At 35.7% G+C, this 21,886-nt stretch overlaps 1 protein-coding gene across 2 annotated transcripts in view; it reads left to right on the forward strand.

The window, feature by feature from the left end:
* Positions 1-21,886, forward strand: part of COG5 (component of oligomeric golgi complex 5) — a 373,883-nt gene that overhangs the window by 306,925 nt on the left and 45,072 nt on the right. For both annotated transcript variants that reach the window (XM_014794462.2, XM_087438009.1), the window contains exons 15-16: positions 12,757-12,867; positions 14,363-14,425. In XM_014794462.2, coding sequence (XP_014649948.1) covers positions 12,757-12,867; positions 14,363-14,425 — 174 coding nt within the window. The remainder of the gene's footprint in view (positions 1-12,756; positions 12,868-14,362; positions 14,426-21,886) is intronic.

Consider the following 21,886-nt stretch of genomic DNA (forward strand, 5'->3'; position numbering starts at 1 on the left):
ATTTGAAGAGGAGGCAACACTTTCAAACTTATTTTATGGGGCCAGCATTACCCTGATACCAAAAGCAGACAAGGACACCACAAGGAAAGAAAATTATAGGCTAATATATCTGATGAACGTAGATGCAAAAATCCTCAACAAAATATTAGCAAACCAAATTCAACAATACATTAAAAGGGTCGTACACCACGAGAAAGTGGGGTTTATTCCAGGGATGCAGGGATGGTTCCACATATGCAAACAAATCAATGTGATACACCACATTAACTGAAGGATAAAAATCATGTGATCATCTCAATAGATGCAGAAAAAGCATTTGACAAAATTCAGCATCCATGTATGATAAAAACTCTCAACAAAGTGGGTGTAGAGAGAACGTACCTCTACATAATAGGGCCATATGTGACAAACCCACAGCTAACATACTCAACAGTGAAAAGCTGAAAGCCTTTTCTCTAGATCAGGAACAAAACAAGGATGCCCACTCTTGCCGCTTTTATTCAGTATAGTATCGGAAGTCCTAGCCAGAGCAATTAAGCAAAAATAAATAAATAGAGGCATTCAGATTGGAAAGAAAGAGGTAAAACTGTCACTTTTTGCAGATGACATGATATGTGTAGAAAACCCTAAAGAATCCACCAAAAAACTGTTAGACTAATGAACGTATTTAGTAAAGTTCAAGGATACAAAATCAATACACAAAAATGTGCTGTGTTTCTATACGCTAATAATGAACTATCAGAGAAAGAAGACAATCCCATTTACAAATGCATCAAAAAGAATAAATTACCTAGGAATAAATTAAACCAAGGAGGTGAAATACCTGTATTTTGAAAACTATGAGACATTGACAAAAGAATTAAAGAAATTGAAGAAGACACAAATAAGTGGAAAGATATTCTGTGTTCATGGTTTGGAAAAATCAGTATCATTAAAAGGTCCATACTACCCAAAGCAATCTACAGATTCAGTGCAGTCACTATCAAAATACCAATGGCATTCTTCGCAGAAATGGAACAAACGATCCTAAAATTTGTATGGAACTATAAAAGACCCCGAATAGCCAAAGCAACCTTGAGAAAGAACAAAAAAGCTGGAGGCATCATGCTTCCTGATTTCAAACTATATTACAAAACTATAGTAATCAAAATAGTATGGTACTGGCATAAAGACACACAGAGATCAGTGGAACAGAATAAAGAGCCCAGAAATAAACCCATGCATATATGGTCAATTAATCTACAACAAAGGAGCCAAGAATATACAATGGGGAAAGGAAAGTCTCTTTCATACATGATATTGGGAAAACTGGACAGCCACATGCAAAAGAATAAAAATAGACCGCTATCTTACACCATACACACAAATTAACTCAAAATGGATTAAAGACTTGAATATCAAGACCTGAAACCATAAAACTCCTAGAAGAAAGCACAGATGGTAAGCTCCTTTACATAGGTCTTGGCGATGATTTTTTGAATCTGACACCAAAGGCAAAAGCAACAGAAGCAAAAATAAATAAGTGGGACTGCATCATTAGGGAAATGCAAATCAAAACCACAGTGAGATATCACCTCACACCTATTAGAATGGCTATTATTAAAAAGACAAGAAATAACAGGTGTTGGCGAGGACGTGGAGAAAAGGGAACCCTTGTGCACTGTTGGTGGGAATGTAAATTGGTACAGCCACTATGGAAAACAGTGTGGAGATTCCTCAAAAAATAAAAAATAGAACTACTATATGATCTGACAGTTTCACGTCTGGGATTTTATCTGAAGAAAACATAAAACACTAATTCAAAAAGATATATACACCCCATGTTCATTGCAGCATTATTGACAATAGCCAAGATATAGAAACAATCTGAGTGTCCATTGATGGATGAATGGATAAAGAACAGGTGGTATATGTACACAATGGAATATTATTCAGCTGCAAAAAAGAATGAAATCTTGCCGTTTGCAGCAACATGGATGGACCTTGAGGGCATTAAGCTAAGTGAAATAAGTCAGTTGGAGAAAGACAAATACCATATGATCTCTATTATATGTGGAATCTAAAAAAAAAAAAGACAAGCTCATAGATAACAGAACAGATTTGTGATTACCAGAGGCAGGGGGTGGGGGAATGGGGGAAATGGATAAAGGGGGTCAAAAGGTAAAAAGTAATACCAAAAACAACAACCAAGGCCTTGTCTGAGGAGCAGAACGTCATGGACTGCTGAAAAAGAAAAGAAACAAAGGGATTTCCAGGGCCCTTCTGTGTCCCCTGCTGTCTCCTCTCCCTTGAAGCTGCAAGGGAGGCAGGAATTCTACATTAATTCCGGCCAACTGAATATATTCTAAAACCTTTTAAAGTATTGACTTGAGGTTAACAGTGTGTTAGGGATCATGATCTACAAATAATTATTTAATTTCTGGAGATAAAAATTCAGATTCAGCAAGTTTTCTGAGCATTCCCTAGACACTGGGCATGCATTTGCTTATTTTATCCTCACATCATGTATTACAACCTGCTCATGATATAACTGATAATGCTAAGGCTCAGAGAGGTTTAGCAGCCTGATCAGGGTCACACAGCTAAGAATTAAAAAAAAAAAAAAAAAGTATATTATTTCCAGGCCCTATTTGCAATGTAGTTTATATTACAATATCTTTGGTATGTGTCTCATTCTTCTCTTGGCTGTGAGCTCTGTAGTAGTAGAATGTGCCTAGATACATCCATCTTCATGATCTCATAGCAGCCAGCAGGCTGCAGGTAGTATTGCTGAGAAAAAGTCTTTCTTGAAACTTTCATTCAAGTATTCAGCAAATATTTATGAAACTGCAAAAAAAAAAAAAAGAAACTTAAAAAAACCTTTATAGGGATATGTATAGGTGGCACATAGGTGTATCCTACCTTTATAGGAGAGTAGTCATTCAATCTGGGACTGGAAAGGATATGGAGGCTTTAAAATTTTGGAAGATACTTAGTGGATCTCTAAATATTTAATAAACTAATCTTAGGAAAAAAGTGAAAAAGGAGACAGATCAGGCGAAGTGGAAATGCCTTTTTTCTTCCTTAGTTCACCAACCACGCACCTCTCCCCAGTTTAAAGATCCAAAAACTTCCTAAAATAAACTAACCAAAACTAAATACAGTATGCTATACATTTTGGAAGTTTGGTGAAAATAAAGCTGTGTGTGTATGTAAGGCATCTTTTTTTTGGTGTGTATTTCTTGTTTTCTATTTTGTTAATTCAGAACATATGTAAGCATTGTCTTTGCTGAGAACTGTATTTAGTTGGGAAATCAAATTTCTAACTGTAATCATTCTAATAGCCTTCAAAGATTGACAGTAATGACAAGGAATATTGAGCTATGGGGAATTCAAATCCCTTTCCTTTCTCTCGCAAGCTTCCATAGAAAATGCTTCAAGAAAATATTGATATTTTGGGAGCTTGGTTACACATTAGTGAGGGAAATGCTTCATAGTCTTGTAAAGATTTCTGTGTGCCAATTTGGAAAACTCTCTGAGATATATTATTAGGCTAGAAAAAGACTGTGAAAATAGTACATTTAGTAGTCCCACCTGTACGTAAAATAGATACATACATAAATGCTGTTTTGTGCTTTTCCTTCCTTTTTTTTTTTTCCTAGAAAGTCACAACAAGAAACAGCAGAGCGCGCGCACTTAACCGCTAAGCCACGGGGCTGGCCCTATGCCTGGATTCTTGATACTGAGACTAGAGACTGACTAAATGCTCTCACTTTCCCAGAATTCCTGTGACACTATCTAATATCCTTGAAACTCTACCACCTTGACTCTGGGTCATGCTAGCCCTTGCAAGATAGGGTGAGGGCTTTGGCCTTCACTCTGAGTGAGGGGGAAGCCATTTAATGGTTGAACACGGAAGGAGGAAATCCAGCTCAAAAGCAAGGATTGAAATGCAAGAAGTTATAGTAAGCACAAGTAGTTGGTAAACATGTAGGTAAATCTAAGCCTCAATTGCATAAAATAAGAAATAGTAGTGACTAATTTGGGACATATAAACAAGACAGAACTAAAATACAAGTCCTCATTAAAGTTTAAAATGAGGAAGGGATAATGAATTTTAAAGCATTCTAAACTGCCTGTATGGTTCAGGAGGAATGTAAAGCCATAGAGACTTTGACTTGAGTATGAATTTTAACAATTTAATTATGGTCACTGAAAAAATAGAAATAGAATATCTAACTTCTGAATGAATTGATGGACAAATGGGTAAAAGAGAAAGAGTACCAGTTCAGCAAAAGACTGAAAAGTAAACAGAAGAAAAAAAATCATATAAAAAGTTCATAGCAAGATGGATTCCAAATATATCATTAATCACAATAAATGTAACTAGATTAAACTGGCCACTGTCATTTCTCAATTTGGTTATGATCAATGACTAAATTTAGCTTTGTGTGATATATCTAAAACATAAGGACATATAAAGGATGAAAGTAAAGGAATGGAGAAAAACTACTTCAGGCAATTATTAATTAGACAAAAGCTCATATGACTATATTAACATCAGAAAAAATAGACTAAGGCAAAAAGCATTATTAGAGATTAGGGATGGAGTGTCACAAAATGAGAAAAGGAACACTTTACTAGGAAGGTATAAGGATTATGATACACCTTACAACACAGCCTCAGACTAATAAAACAAAATGGATAGAATTTCAGAGAGAACTTGAAAAATCCACTATCAAAATGGGAGATTGTGAGGGTTAAGGGGATTAATCAGGCCACAGTAGAATGATACTCTTTAGAATTACCTTTTTAAGGCTCCTCAGACAATTATAGTCATTTGCGGCAGACAGAAACATGGAATGACATTATGGCCAGATTTCGCAAAATAAATTTCGAATTTTTTAGATAATCACTGCTCTCAATCAGATAATTAACCTTTTTTTTTTCTTTCTGTTTTTGACATTATGAACACTACTATTAAGATTAATATACAAAGAGAGCCTCATTAGCTTGGAGTTCAATAGTATAAAATTTTTTTATTATTAAGACTAAATTGAAATTTATCTTTGAACTATATATGAAGAACTTCTTTGCTATGAAAATGAATAATGCATGCAAGATTATAGGTTTAATTACATCAGAATTTATATCTCTCAAAAACTGTGAAAGTACTAGTCTATATATAAATATATGAACTACTAATTATTTTTTTAAATTTTATTGGCTAACTTCGGCCTTAACAGTAGGATGCTGGTATTTTAGTTTTTCTATATCCCTGAGGGTAATAAACTTCCATTTCTTTTGGAAATTCTGTGGTTTGAAATTCAGTCAGTACTAAACCCAAATTACCCAAATCAAAGAGGCCTTATTCTCTATACTTTATGGATATGTGAAGAGATTTTCTGTTGATTAATGAATTAGTTATAGTACTCATTATTGGAAAATGGGAAAAGCTCGGTGTAACTGACAGTGAACAGTTCTCTCTTCTTCAAAAAATTAAAAATATGCAGACTTGTGACTCTCAATTTAATTAAGAAGTCCAGTGTTTAGGAGCCAGTGATTGGTCGCAGGTAGGTGGAAATTCCATCTGTTGTTCAAAAGCGTAAGGCTCTTTGAAGAAAAATAAAGTAAAAGCTCTAAATGATCCATTCTTAGCAAATTGTGTATGCCTTCCCCACCCCCTGTAGTTACCAAATCCCATGAGCCAGGTAGAGATTTTGACTTAAAGGACAGAAGCATGGGAGAAGATCTAGAGGAGATTAATGAGAAAGGTAAGTTGATAAAAGGGTTTTGTAACAGGAATACAGGATGTCTGAGCAATACAGCTTTGAATTACAAAGCTGTATTTTATTCCTGTGTGCTGGTCGTGCTCATCTCTCATGTATAATAAACAAGATTTGATTTTGTTTCCAGCTTTTTGGTTATATGTTAACTGTCCAAAAGGGAACCTATCTCAAGCTGTCATCTCCTTGATAACAGATTTGTGGGAAGGTTTAGTCTGATGTCAAGATGTGATAGCACTATTGCATCTGTTCTGTGGTTGAATGTACCTGTCCTTATTTTTAGATAAATAGATAAGTAGTAACACCTCTTTTTTTAAGTAGTCAAGTATTTGACAAAATCAACAGTCTGAAATATAAATTAGAACCAGGAAGGAAATAAAAACGTCCTCTAACTGCTAGAATTGATGTGACCATGTCCATGCACTAAAGTATACAATTAATTCCTAGGAAAGCATCCCAGCTTTCATGTGTTTAGTCCACTAGTTTTCCACTTTAAAGCAAGTTAGACCAAGATGAGGGGAGATAAGACCAAAAAGAGAAAACTTAGGAATAAGACACCTTAGGAATAAGAGAAGGGTTCATAAAATCATCAAAATATAAAGATAAAAGAAACGTAAAATTTCAAAGGTTGTAGTAACCTAAGGCTGTTTAATGAGCGAAGGGGCAAATAGCCATGTATACCCTACTAAGCTCTAACAGAGTCATTTTTAAAACAAAAATGTGTAGTAGCTCAAAAACACCACTCACTATAACACTTGTGGAACATTCACAGTTGTTAATTTAAATAGACTTTGCCTTCTTAAGGTGCACTCTCTGTGTACCTTATTTATGAAACCAGAAAAATATGATATACTGTAGAAAGATTTTCTTGAAAATAGTTTCTGATAGTTTTAGCACCTAAGAAAATTAGTTTCATTTGTCAGGGAAGTTTAGTTAGGTATACAGCTTGGGAAATGAAGAATTGCTGTGTAAACCTATGGGTTTGTCCTTGGCTGTCCATTTGCAGAAACATACCCTACATCTGGATTCCAAATACAACACAGTTTTTTTCTTTTTTCCTTTTTTTTTTGGTGAGGAAGATTAGCCCTGAGCTAACAACTGTTGCCAATCCTTCTCTTTTTGCTGAGGAAGATTGGCCCTGGGCTAACATCCATACCCATCTTCCTCTACTTTATACATGGGACGCCTGCCACGGCATGGCTTGACAAGCAGTGTGTAGGTCTGCACCTGGATCCGAACCTGCGAACCTCAGGCCGCTGAAGCGGGGTGCACAAACCCAACCACTGCACCACTGGGCCAGCCCCAGGATTCCAAATACAATATAATTGCTAATGTATTACATGCTATATTTAGTATTAGGGATGTTTGATAATTTAATTGTGGGATCGTATATATATTTATATAATTTTATATTTTTATAGGATAATTGGAATATTATAATGTGATATTTAATCACAATTCTATTTTTGTGTTCCTTAACCTGAACCAGGTAATCTACAAGTATTTGATAAGAAAGTGTAAATAAAAATCAGTTACTATATTCATCTGTGTCACAGATTAGTAGATCAAAAGAGATGATCTTTCCCGAAAACCTTCTTTTGGGCAAGTAAACAGTAACCAAAGCAGTTTATTTTCTCATAGTATTTTTCTTGGGTGGAAATCATGCATCTTTCATTTTTATAATAGATGAAATTATTTTGTATAACTATTTCTAAGTGTTTTCTACAGTGAACCTTTTAGATAACTTCATGTAATTCCACAGTGCCCTTTACTAGTATTTTGGTAACTTCCCTGATTTTGTAATGCTTCATATCTTACCTCTTAACATTTTTGCTGTATTTCTTTCCAGTCTTTTTGTAAGAGCAAACTGCTGCATAGACAAATCTGCTTTTTTTCTTACAGTTGACACTACAACGTAAGTGTCTTCCATTGTTATTTGTTCCATCATGTGAATTGCCTAGTATACCCAACCATTCTCTTATTCTTAGACATATAGGGTTTTTCCAATTTTTCTGTTTTATAAATAACACTATGCTTGTATGGGTGACTTTATTACTTTCTTAGGATACATTTCTAATAGTGGAATATGTAAGGATAAAGCAATTTTGAGGCTCTTGAAATATATTGCTCATTAGCATCTCTTGACCTAGAAAACATTTAGATAGGCCATAGAATACACTTAGAGGCATTGGACCATATGTCTAGAAAAACTGATAAGATGTAGATCAGTGATCACTAATAGAGTTCATACCCCGTGTCAGGTCTAAGAGATTTGTAGTCATGGCCTAGAGCACTGTGTTGTGAGACCATAACAGGGACGCAGTGGATTCCTGATGTTTTCTGTATATGTGAGCGGGGGGAGTGACAATCGGAGAGCCAGATATTTGCCCTTTATAGTTTTCATTAAAATAATACTTTACCTTTTATGTGTACTTTTTTTTTTTTTTGCTGTGAACTCCAAATTGGATAGAAAGCATGTATTAGATCAAAAGATTTTGTCTTAATATAAATTTCACATTAAAAATTAATTTGGTAAGTGTAATGCAAACATGCTCACCACTTTCAGAAAAATAACTAAGTATAGATATAAGTATAACTAAAGGTTCATCAAAACTTATTTCAAAATTTTTGTTAGAGGCTGGCCCAGTGGCACAACCGGTTAAGTGCACGCGCTCCACTAAGGAGGCCCGGGGTTCGCTGGTTCGGATCCCGGGCGCGCACCAACGCACCACTTGTCAAGCCATGCTGTGGCGGCGTCCCATATAAAGTAGAGGAAGATGGGCATGAATGTTAGCCCAGGGCTAGTCTTCCTCAGCAAAAAAAAAGGAGGATGGCAGATGTTAGCTCAGGGCTGATCTTCCTCACACACACACAAAAATTTTTTTGTTGAAAATATCTGATTTTAGGTATAAAAATGTTTTGACTTGTTTTCATTCAGGGAAGCATTGTAGATTAGTATACATTTCACATTGTTCTGCTCTAAACCTATGAAATTCTAATACATACTTTTTTCTCATTTGTGGTATGTATGCTTGCAAAGAAATATTTAGATTATGAACAAATCAACGTAAAAAGGAGTTATCCTGTAGTCTTAACATTTCTTTAGCAGTAATGGAAATTATAGGCAAATGGAGCACTAATGGTGTTTCTATAATATCTGGAAAGTAACTTAACCTTCTGTAATTCATAACTAATCATAATGTATTTTCTTATTCTCTTTAGACATTCTTCTAAGTCACCAACTTTATAATTCCCCAAAAGTAATTTTCAGTAGATTTTCTGAGTAGAAATTTAAAGCTGTCATCAAACTTGCCTCTTGAGTTGTCAGTGTTAATTCTTTTACTTCTAGCCCTCAGCTGTGATGTTAGGGAGATCTTGGTCATTTCACCTGCAAATTAACAATTATGTAAAAACATTCTTCATGTTAACTCTATAGCTTATCGTTGTTTCAGGGATTCAGTCTCAGTTGTTTCTCACACATTGAGTTCACATGATGTTCCTAGTGAGCAGATATACAGACTTAGAATTTCTGAAAAATAGTTTCTTCAGTTAGTTAAACTTAAAAAGAAATAATATGTCTTATCATTTGCACATCGGAACCATTTTAATTATTATTAAAGATTAATTTAGCCTATGGATTTCTTCTCTTTCCATGTGTGTGTGAGATAGTTTTAAAACTCAAATGCAGCTCTTTTGGTTTCTGACGTCTTCCCAGACTGTGTTAAATAGTATAACATGATTCACCAGTGTGTACATTTCTCGTAGTTTAGAGGGTTGAATCTCTTATTGCTCCCAGCTTTCTAGTCCCTTAGTTCCTAATGCTTTACAGCCAAAGCTGTGTTTTTGCACATCCATACAGTTTTATTCATCTCAAATAAGGTGGACTTTGAAAAAGCAACAATGAGAAACCATTACTCGGGCCCTTCATTCAACAGATACCTAGTGAGCATCTTCTATTTTAAGATGCCTTGCTGAACATGTACATGAATTAGTGAAAAGTCAGTTTTAAGGAGTTCAAATGAAGGAAAGAACTTGAAACAATAAAAGTTAAAATGGCTCAAGATGGGTGAAAGATTCTGAAGTAGTTAGGGAGTGCCTACTCTGTACAAGATCCTTTGTTACCACAACCCAGAAGGAGCCAGAATTCAGTCTGTACCTCGAGGCAGCTTCATTGGCTTTTGGTTCTGATTCCTCAGTCCTAATGAGTGTGTTGTTCCCTAGCCAGTACTGAGCTAGGCTAGAGCTTGGAGGAGTGGGTTGTAGGGAAGAAGACCAAGCAAAAGGATAAGTGAGAAGAAAATAAGAATAAGACATAGAGTTGTCTGGAGATGCAAATGATAATGCCTTACATTGCTAAGGCATTTTACAGTTTACAAAGGCTGCTTGACTATCAACTGTATTAGTAGTTCCATGTTACAGATGAAGAAATTGAAGCCACAAATTACTCAACTGGCAAGTGGTAGAGACAAGTCTAGTGTTCATTTTATTGCAGATGTTCTGTGAACAATAAGAGAATGGATAAAACAAACTCTGATAAATTCATGCAATGGAATACCACCTAGCAATAAAAAGGAACAAGCATAGGTGAAAACCAAAAGAATTATGCTGAGTGAAAGAAATTTTACATGCACATACACAAAAAACTTAATAGAAAGATATAAAATAGACAAAACTAATCAGTGGGGTAAAGTCAGTGGTAACAAGTATACTGATGTCTACAAGTTATTTTGAGATACATCAAAAATATAAAATGGATCGAGGGATAGATAGCATAAGCAACTATTATAAAATCTAGGTGGTCAGTATAGGGGTGTTCACTGTACAATTCTTTCAAGTGTTCATAGTAAAATGTTAGAAAAAAGTAAATTATGCATTATTTTTGGTGTTTTTGAAAACAGTATGTGTGAGCAAAAATAAAAAATTTTTCCCGAGAAGAACAGGACAGTGGTAGCAAGGGCTGATAAAAGAATGATCTGTGAAACACTGTCTTTGGAACTCTAAAAATATCTTTCCATGTTGTCTCTGAATGTGGCCCTGCTTAAAGCCAAGGCTGAGCAAATCAGAACAGTGGGGATTGACTGGGAAGTGGAATGAGGGAAGCTTCTGGAGTGATGCGGTTAGCATTATACAAGTAAAACCATTTACCAAATCTCATTGAATTGTACACTTAATGTATGCATTTCATTATACCTAAATTTTACCTTACAAGGAAAACTAAGTAAATATTGAATTCTAGTTGATTATGTGCGTGCTTAAGTGTTTAGGGATAAAGTATACTGATGTCTGCAAATTATTTTGAAATGAGTCAAAAATATAAAGTGAGTTGAAGGATGGATAGATACATCATATAAAGCAAATTGTAGAATGTTAATTATGAAATCTAGGTTATCAGTGTATGGGTGTTTACTGTATAGTTCTTTTAACCTGAAGGAGAAGAGGACAAGGAACTAAGAGTCCAGGGTATTGGAAGGATTATCTGCAAATATATTGAGTTAATCAAGAGTTATTACAGGAATAAGTAGCAATGAGTACACCTAGTGTCTGGATCTTGGTCTATAATACCACTTGCCGCTAAAAGGACCCGGAACTCCTTGGAGACATGGCAGATTCCAGATAAAAGTATTCTATCAGTGCAAATTTATGAAGTTGATAACTGAACTGAGGTTTTGTAAGAGAATATCCCTATTCTTAGGAAATACACACTGAAATATTTAGGGGTAGTGGGCTCTCCTGAGAGTTTAACTATTAATTTTTAACATAGTTTCTATTGGGAAAATAGGCTGTTGTCAGACCACCAACTTACAAATGACCATTTTAGAACACAGTTTGATTGCAAGTTGGTGACTGTCTATGTCCATGAGGAAAGGCAAAATAAATTGGAGTTATTTAACCTAATAAAAAGCCTTGTGTTGACTTAATAGCCATCATCGTGGGTTGTAATTTTAACAAAGGATTATTCCGTTTATTTTAATGGCAATTTTTACTATTTTTAAATTGCATTTTATTACCACAAGTAGGAATTGATAAAGTGGGACTTGAGTTTAATTTTGAAAATGTGTGTATGTGTGTGTGTGTGTGTATCAAAGGAAAGTAGAAAGAAAAATAGTATTTCTTTCTCTCATATTTTATTTGGCTCACTGTAACAAAGAGAAGATGCCCTTAGTTTCAACTTTCCTAATGGGCCAATTTTTCATATGTTTCAGATCTACATCCACATTCGTAGAGTTACTTGGATCGTATTTTCTTTGTCCTGATTAAGTTTAATTTCCCTTTAAATAATAATTGTTATAGAGGACTGGATTAAAATCTGATCAATATGAGAATGGTTTATATGTGGATTTTTTTCCTTAAATCGAACTATGATAGTTTTGGACTAACTCAGTAAAGCATTCCATATCCTTTTTCCTAAGACTCGTGCTTTTCTTAAAAGCATTGTAATCTTAGACAATGTCCTTTAAAAATTTTTTTTTATCTATAAAAAATAAGAGTAATACCCTCTTTTCACCACTTATTTCATTGGACTATTATAATGGCTATCAAGTGTACATAGGATATAGGTTTATTTTTATTCCTTCCTTCCTCCCTCCCTTCTCCCCTTCTTCCCTCCCTCCCTTCCTTCTTTCTTTTTTTTTTGATGGCTTATTCTGAGTTTGTGAATAGAAAAAAGATTATTGGCAGTTGCCAGAAGGTATTCCCTAGGAGTACTATGTCAATGTTTCAAAATAACAGCATGCACTGGGCTTTTGGGTCACACCTGCTTTGGTGGTCCATCAGCTATGAAGTATTGGTGCAGGATATTCTACCTGTGCAAGACTACTTGGGCTTCCACTTCCATGGTGTTCTCTCTGCAGAGGTTCCTGGCTGTGCCTGAAGTCCAAAGTTTGACCTGAGTATTTCCAATTAACCTTCTCTTTGTCAGGGGACCATTAACTTCCCCTAGTTAAAATGAACTGTCATTCTGGTAATTTCTTTTTGTGTTGAATTCTTACAGCTCTCCACACAAGGAGATGCAAGTCAGGTGATTGGGCCTCTTACCGAAGGGCAGAGAAGAAATGTGGCAGTAGTGAATTCACTATATAAGTTGCACCAGTCGGTAACAAAGGTAACCTTTATCATTATTGTAATTCAGTTCTTTTGACTTAATTTCAAGTTCTTGTTTCTTTTTGCTTCAAATTAAGACAACTTACGAATTATTATTTAATTTTTTGCAAAAGTATACAGTGAAAATACGATGACTAAAATAAGCCGAGGAATTAAACTCTTTTTAAACAGTTTTTGACTGTGGCTGTTATTATTTGTGTGATGTTTTGTCTGTACATTTGGTTTAAAACATATGAACTGTAGATCCTCAAGTTTGGTTGGTATAATCAAATTTATTGAACAAATGATTTAAGGGTAAGTCATATGTGTTTCATACCTATTAAAAAGCATAATTTGATATCTGTGGGTAGTTGTAAATTGTAGCAAAGCTAATGACAGAATAAGAACTCTTACCCCATCCAACATGTCAGAAAGATTCCGTCCTTTTTGCTTTAGCACAAAAAAAGAGGGAGAGGTGCTGCATTAAAAACAGTGAATTTTTATGATACAATTACTGATGACTGTGTGCAAGTAGAAAATATATATTCTTTTTGCTTTATTCTACTAATGCATTTTTAATAAATGACTGAGCTTTAACTTGTTTGCCTTCATATATTATGTCTAAGATGAACTATTCATAGTTACTAGGAAAGCAATACTTTCAACCCCGTCTTTAACTTTTGAGTAGCTTGTGTTTACTCTCTGTAAATCATTTTCTAAATATTTAGAAGATCTGAAGGAAGCTAAAGGGTTAGATATGTTCTTGAAAACATGAGCTTTAATATGCTAGATTGTATTTCAGAATAACTATAGGTGACTATTATTCATTTACTTAAAATTTTTAATAAGTCCTTTTTATCAGTTAGAGGTTTCCAAAAATGTGTATTTCACAGACTAAACAAAATGTATTTTAATGCGTTAACAGGTAAATCTCAGAGAAGTAAATAACAAACAAAAGTAAATAAAAATAATAAACGATGTATTTTCCATTTCCTTTAATTATTACTCTAAAGCACCACAAGCAATGAAATATTATATATATTTAGCCTATTTAAATGTCTTTATTGATACTTTCAGAATTTTCATGTTTGTATTGATCTGTAAAAAGAGAAATGTTTGACATTTGTATTTTAAAGACATTGAAAGTTACAGTCAGCCTAGAGAAAGTGAATTTTCTTAGAGAAATAAGTAAATATGGCTTTAGGCTGACCTTTTCAAGTTAAAACTTTATAACTAAAACCTATCCAAACTGAATAAAGAAAAGCTAGCTCTGAGAATTCTTAATGTTTCCATTATTTGAAGTATATATTTGCTTTATATAGGAAAGTATTTTTCAATCTATCTTCACTAATAAATACTAATGAGTTTTTAAGACATGTCTGAGATATTACTCTAAAGTAATAATAACTTTTATATGTGACTTGTGAAAACAGCTTTATCATGTTATGGTCAAAATTAGTATTTATAAAAATAAATGACTTAAGCAAAACTATAACTGTATCAAAACCTTGTTCTAGGTGGTTTCCAGTCAGAGTGCATTCCCTCCAGCAGCTGAGCAAACTGTAACTTCAGCCCTAAAGGTAAAAGAATTTAATTTACTCTTTGACTCTTTAGATCAAAGTGGGTTTTAGAATTGTTTGAATGAATAGGAGAAGTCACAATTTAAAAATAATTCAAAATCCTATACATGTACCAAAAGTAGCAATTGTTTTTAGCTCAGTTTATTTTTTATTTTTTTTAGGAAGATTGGCCCTGAGCTAACATCTGTTGCCAATCTTCCCCTTCTTCTTTTTTCTCCCCAAAGCCCCAGTACATAGTTGTGTATCATAGGTGTAGAGTTGTAGCTCTTCTCTGTGGGACACCACCTCAGCATGGCTTGACGAGCAGTGGTCCACGCCCAGGATCCGAACCAGCGAACCCCGGGCCGCCGAAGCGAAACGTGCGAACTTAACTGCTATGCCACCGGGCCAGCCCCAAAAGTAGCATTTTGATGATTATCCTAAAGAGAGAGGATACATGTGTGTTTATATTTTCTAGAATTTAAAAATAGACCCTGTTGGTGTCTATAGATTGTGTTCTACTTATGATAATTGTATCATAAGCAAAAGAAGCAAGAGTCTTACAAGTATTCATTATATCTTAGGGCACTACGGCCCAGTATTATCCCAGTAAAGCAGTGGTTCTCCACCAGAGTGATTTTGTCCCATAGAGGATATTTAACAACATGTAAAGACATTTTTGATTATCCTGACTGGGGGTGGGGTGTTATTGGCATCTAGTGCCAGGAATGCTTTTTTTCTTTTTTTTTTGGTGAGGAAGATTAGCCCTGAGCTAACATCTATTGCCAGTCCTCCTCTTTTGCTGAGGAAGATTGGCCCTGGGCTAGCATCCGTGCCCATCTTCCTCTACTTTATATGTGGGACGCCTGCCACAGCATGGCTTGATAAGTGGTGCACAGGTCCGCGCCTGGGATCCAAACCCACCATCTGCAGGCCACTGAAACAGGGCATGCGCACCCAACCACTGGGCCAGCCCCCAAGAATACTTTTAAACAAACATCCTGCAATGCATAGGTCAGCTTCCCACAACAAAGCATTATTGGGCCCAAAATATCAAGAATGCCTAGGTTGAGAAACTCTACTGTAATATGTATCTGTAAGCTGTGAAACCAGGGAAAATTCCCATTTTTTAATATACTAACATAAATATACCCCCTTTCTAATATTCAGGAAGTTTAATAAAAAATAATGTGGTATGAGATTCAAAGCCATATGTAGTTGACAGTAGGTAACTCTTTTGAAAAATAAGGAAGTCATTTATTCTTATAATAGTAATAGATACCCTTTATTTAGCATCTGCTAATTGCCAGTCACATGTAATACAGTCATGCGTTGCTTAACAACGGGTATACGTTCTGAAAAATGTGTTGTTTGACAATTTCGTTGTGTGAACGTCATGGAGTATATTTACACAAACCTAGATGGTATAGCCTACTACATATCTAGGCTATAAGGGACCACTATCGTGTATGTGGCCTGTAGTTGACCAAAATGTCATTATGTGGCATATGACTGTGTATTGAAATATTACAGCACTGTTCAAGTTATGTCTCATTAACTCCATTTTATACAACTTAGAAATAATAACTTGCTCAAAGTCATATAGCTGGTAAACCCAGACTCACTGACTCAAAAGAGTCCTGTATACCATACGTTGCCACCATCTTCATTCATTCATTTACTAAATATTTATTTAGTACTTATTAAATAAGTAACTAAGGCCATATAGAAAGACTGGAGCCAAACTACTTGTATATGAATCCCATCTCAGCTATTTAACTAGCTGTGTGACCTCAGACAAGTTAATAAATTTTTCTTGCCTTAGTTTTTGCATCTATAAAATGGTACAATAAGCCTACACAAAAATAATAAATGTCAACTGTTAGATTGGATTTAGACCACTTGGGTAGAGTTAGAAAGAGAGAGATGATCAACCAGTAAACTCCAAGGAGAAACACTTCTATTCAAAGAATAAAGAGGAGACAAAGAAAGAACAATCAGAGAGTGAGAAAGAAAATTGGAAGAGAATAATGTCACAAACCCTAAAGGAGAAGGGAACTTCTGAGGTCAAATGCTGTCCATAAGTGACATGGATAGGGTTTAACAGGCCCCAAACTCAAGAACACTAAATTCGTATAAGAGGGTAGGAGGAGACAGTCTGTTTTCCTCCAGCATAGTTGAAGTGCACTAGGATGTTTTCTCTGTATCCCTTTTTTTCCCCAATGTGCTCATCTCATTATGATGAAATATTATTAAAGCTGCCGTAATACAATAATTGTTTTTAGTAAGAGTTGTCCAATTTGTTGATGATCATAAAAATACCACAAAATCGAGCCAATATGGCAAACCAAAAGTCTTAACATTCTTGCTTCCAGGTGGGTGATATATATTGTCTTCTTTTCTGTAGTTCCACATTTTTTCCTTCTCTTCCAGCTGTAGCTGCAAAGATTTTTTGATCACTACCCAAGATAAGAAATATATTTTGCTTTGTGACCCCATACACAAAAACGTTTATAAATATATGCACATATATATAATTGTATATATATAGAGTATACATCTATACAGATTTCTATAATTGAGACAAAGATTTCACAAAACAATACTTTTCCTTATTTTTTTAATGCACTCTGATATTTTCTATACTCATCTATTACTTTTTAAAACCATCTCATAGTGATCCATTAAACTGATTTTTGTGTGTGTGAGGAAGACCAGCCCTGTGCTAATGTCTGCCAATCCTCCTCATTTTTTGCTGAGGAAGACTGGCCCTGGGCTAACATCCGTGCCCATCCTCCTCCACTTTATATGGGACGCCGCCACAGCATGGCTTGCCAAGCGATGTGTCGGTGCACACCCGGGATCCGAACCAGCGAACCCCGGGCCGCTGCAGTGGAACACACACACCTAACCGCTTGCACCACCGGGCTGGCCCCAGATTTTTTTGACCCCTATTGATCACAACTCATAGTTTGAGAAAATCCATTCTATAGGTTTCAGACAGAGTGCCTATACTTTGCCTCATGATAAAAATCTGGACAAATTTGGGCCGGCCCCGTGGCTTGGTGGTTAAGGGCGCGCGCTCCGATGCTGGTGGCCCGGGTTCGGATCCCGGGCGCGCACCGAGGCACCACTTCTCCGTCCATCCTGAGGCCGAGTCCCACATACAGCAACTTGAAGGATGTGCAGCTATGACATACAACTATCTACTGGGGCTTTGGGGGGAAAAAATAAATAAATAAAATCTTTAAAAAAAAAAAAAAAATCTGGACAAGTTAAAAATAGAAATTCCTTAGAGACTATAATTCAGTATAGGGTGGACTCTCTGAATCTGTGTTTATAACATACAACAAAGGTTAGTCCTGATATTAGTCAGTTTGGGCTGGGCGTTGAGGCCATTGCAGGGAAAATTGCCCTGATTGTGGGCTGCAGCCTTCTCTCTGAGGTTTGCTCACGAGCACGTGTCTCGTGTAGCTGGGTGCTGCAGTTTGCTGAGGCTTCGCTAGTTTTGCTTTTGAGAACTGGATAAGAGAAGTCTAGTTCAAGGCCCTCCTGCAGTGGCCTTGCCACTTAGAGACTGAATTGTTTATGTTAACAGAACTCAATGAAACAGTTTTGACCTTGCTTTTTAGTTAAATCTTATAAAAACTATTATGACATATTAAATTAAAAAAAACAAAACCCTCTGACTTAAAGAAAAAAAGAGAACCTTGAATTTCGTAAAATTTTACGAAACTTATTACATCACTTTGAATTAAGGATAGAATGTTATGATGCATAAATGACTGCAGTCCAAGAACCAAAAATTTATGAGCTGTTATTATTTGATAGAGAAGATATTAAACATGTGTTTTTACTTACTAAAAATTATAGATAAAGACACATAATAGTCTTCTCTACTTTTTTGAGATTTTTATCCAAAATTAAATATTATTTTAGGCTTGAGGTTCATCATCTCATATTATAAGCATTATCTAGTATGTCATGGATGGCATGGTTAATATTAATTAGTATACATTTAGAGTCATTTCATTATAACTACTTTGGCTATGTAGCATTTAAACACCTTGGCCCAGTAGTTCTCATCCATTTATTACTGAGATTTTCTTGTGTAGGTAGTGATTGTATTGCTAAGTTTATATATGATAATTATTCATTTCTTTCATATTGTGTGGGTTTGATGTTCTATATAAGGGAATATTCCAGATTGCTGAGGCTTCAGTATTTTTGTAATCTTAGTTATTTTAGGTAAATCTTTTAAAATTGTACAATATACTTTCCTGCTTTGTAAAGAGCTTATGAAATATAATCTCGCCTCCTCTCTCTGTTTCCTCTGGTAGTTGTTAATCCTCTACCCGTCCTTTAAACGTAGGCACCACGACAAGTCTAGTAGCCATCTGGGGCATCCTGTTCCCCAAGATGCTCTCTTCTCTTCCTGTTTCTTATTTTCCGTAAGTGGGAAACCTCACCCAGCTATAAAGTTTTCTATGTAAACCATCCTATCAAATGCAAATAGAGACAATTTTATTTCTTCCTTTCACATCTTTATGCCCATATTTTCATGCCTTGTTCCACTGGTTAGGACCTCTCGTCTAGTGTTGAATAGAACTGGTGAGTGTACCTTGTTGACTTGTTCCTGATCTGGGGGACAGCACTCAGTATTTTACTATTTTAAGTATAATATGAGCTATAGGTTTTTGTTAGATAGCCTTTATTAGATTAAATAAGTTTCCTTCTATTCCTTGGTACTGAAACTATGTTATTATAAATGGTGTTGTTTCATCAAATAGCTTCTTCTGCATCTATTGAAATGATTATATGGTTTTACTCCTTTATTCTGTTAATAAAATACAGTAATTTCTTTTTTTTTAAATTTTAGTTGACATACAATATTATATTAGTTTCGAGTATACGACATAGTGATTCAACATTTCTATACATTACAAAATGATCACCACAACAAGTCTAGTAACCATCTGTCACTATACAAAGTTATTACAATATTATTGACTAAATTCCCTATGCTGTACATTACATCCCCATGACTTATTTATTTTATAACTGGAAGTTTGTACCCCTTAATTCACTTCACCTATTTCACCCAACCCCCATCCCCCTCTCCTCTGGTGACCATCAGTTAGTTCGTTGTATCTATGAGTTTCTTTCTGTTTTGTTTTGTTTGTTTTGTTTTTAGATTCCACATATAAGTGAAATCATACAGTATTTGTCTTTCTCTGGCTTATTTCACTTAGCATAATACCCTCAAGGTCCATTCACGTCGCATATGGCAAGATTTCATTCTATTTTAGGGCCGAGTAATATTCCATTATATGTATATACCACATCTCCTTTATCCATTCATCCATCTGTGGACATTTAGGTTGCTTCCATGTCTTGACTATTCTAAATAATGCTGCAGTGAACATAGGGGTGCATATATCCTTTCAAATTAGTGTTTTCTTCTTTGGATAAATACCCAGAAGTAGAATTGCTGGATCATATGGTAGTTCTGTTTTTAGTTTTTTTGAGGAAGCTCCATACTGTTTTCCGTAGTGGCTACCCCAATTTACATTCCCACCAACAGTGTACAAGGGTTCCTTTTTCTCCACATCCTTGCCAACACTTGTTATTTCTTGTCTTTTTGATAATAGCCATTCTACCAGATGTGGGATAATATCTCACTGTGGTTTTGATTTGCATTTCCCTGATGATTAATGATGTTGAGCATCTTTTCACGTCTCTGTTGGCCATTTGTATGTCTTCTTTGGAAAAATATCTCTTCAGGTCCCCTGCCCATTTTTTTTTTCTTTTTTTAATTTTTTTTTGCTGAGGAAGATTCGCCCTGAGCTACCATCTATGCCAGTCTTCCTCTATTTTGTATGTGGGTTGCTGTCACAGCGTGGCCACTGATAAGTGGTATAGGTCCACGCCTGAGAACTGAACCCGGGCTGCCAAAGCAGAGCACGCCGAACTTAACCACTAGGCCATGGGGCCAGCCTCTCCCCTGCCCTTTTTTTTTTTTTTTTTGTGAGGAAGATCAGCCCTGAGCTAACATCTGCCAATCCTCCTCTTTTTTGCTGAGGAAGACTGGCCCTGGGCTAACATCCGTGCCCAAAATCTTCCTCCACTTTATATGGGATGCCGCCACAGCATGGCCTGACAAGCTGTACGTCGGTGCGTGCCCAGGATCTGAACCGGCGAACCCCGGGCCGCCGCAGCGGAGCACGCTCACTTAACTGCTTGCGCCACTTGGCCAGCGCCCCCTGCCCATTTTTTTTTTTTTTTTTTTGTGAGGAGGATCAGCCCTGAGCTAACATCCAATGCCAATCCTCCTCTTTTTTGCTGAGGAAGACTGGCCCTGGGCTAACATCCATGCCCATCTTCCTCTACTTTATATGGAACGCCGCCACAGCATGGTCTGACAAGCGGTGAGTCGGTGCGCACCCGGGATCCGAACTGGCGAACCCCGGGCCACCGCAGCGGAACGTGCGCACTTAACCGCTTGCGCCACCAGGCTGGCCCCCATGCCCATTTTTTAATCAGGTTGTTTATTTTTGTTGTTGTTGAGTTGTATGAGTTCTTTATCTATTTTAGATATTAACCCCTTTTCAGATATATCATTTGCAAATATTTTCTTCCATTCAGTAGGTTGCCTTTTAGTTTAGTTTCAGTGTGCAAAAGCTTTTTAGTTTGGTGTAGTCCCATTTGTTTATTTTTGCTTTTGTTGCCTTTGCCTGAGCAGAGAGATCTGAAAAAATATTTCTAAGACCTATTTCAAAGAGTTTACTGCCTATATTTTCTCCTACGAGTTTTATGGTTTCAGATCTTAAACATTTAAGTCTTTAATCCATTTTGAATTTATTTTTGTATATGGTATAAGATAGTGGTCCAGTTTCATTCTTTTGCATGTAGCTGTCCAGTTTTCCTAACACCATTTATTAAAGAGACTGTCTTTTCCCTATTATATATTCTTGACTCCTTTGTCATAGATTAATTGATCATATAAATATGAGTTTATTTCTGGCCTCTCTGTTTTGTTCCACTGATCTATGTGTCTTTTTTTGTGCCAGTACAATACTGTTTTGATTACTATAGCTTTGTAGTATAGTTTGAAATCAGGGAGTGTGATTCCTCCAGCTTTGTTCTTCTTTCTCAAGGTTGCTTTGGCTATTCGGGGTCTTTTGTATTTCCATACAAATTTTAGGATTATTTGTCCTATTTCTGTGAAGAATGCCATTGGTATTTGATAGTGATTTCACTGAATCTGTAGGTTACTTTGGATAGTGTGGACACTAACAATATTAATTTTCCAGTCCATGAGCACGGTGTATCTTTCTGTTTATTTGTGTCGTCTTCAATTTCTTTCCTCAATGTCTTATAGTTTTCAGAGTATAGGTCTTTCACTTCCTTGGTTTAATTTATTCCTAGGTATTTTATTCTTTTCGATGCAATTGTAAATGGAATTGTTTCTTAATTTCTCTC

The sequence above is a fragment of the Ceratotherium simum genome, chromosome 1, assembly GCF_057802395.1.
Source record: "Ceratotherium simum simum isolate JZ-2026a chromosome 1, ASM5780239v1, whole genome shotgun sequence".
NCBI lineage: Eukaryota > Metazoa > Chordata > Mammalia > Perissodactyla > Rhinocerotidae > Ceratotherium > Ceratotherium simum.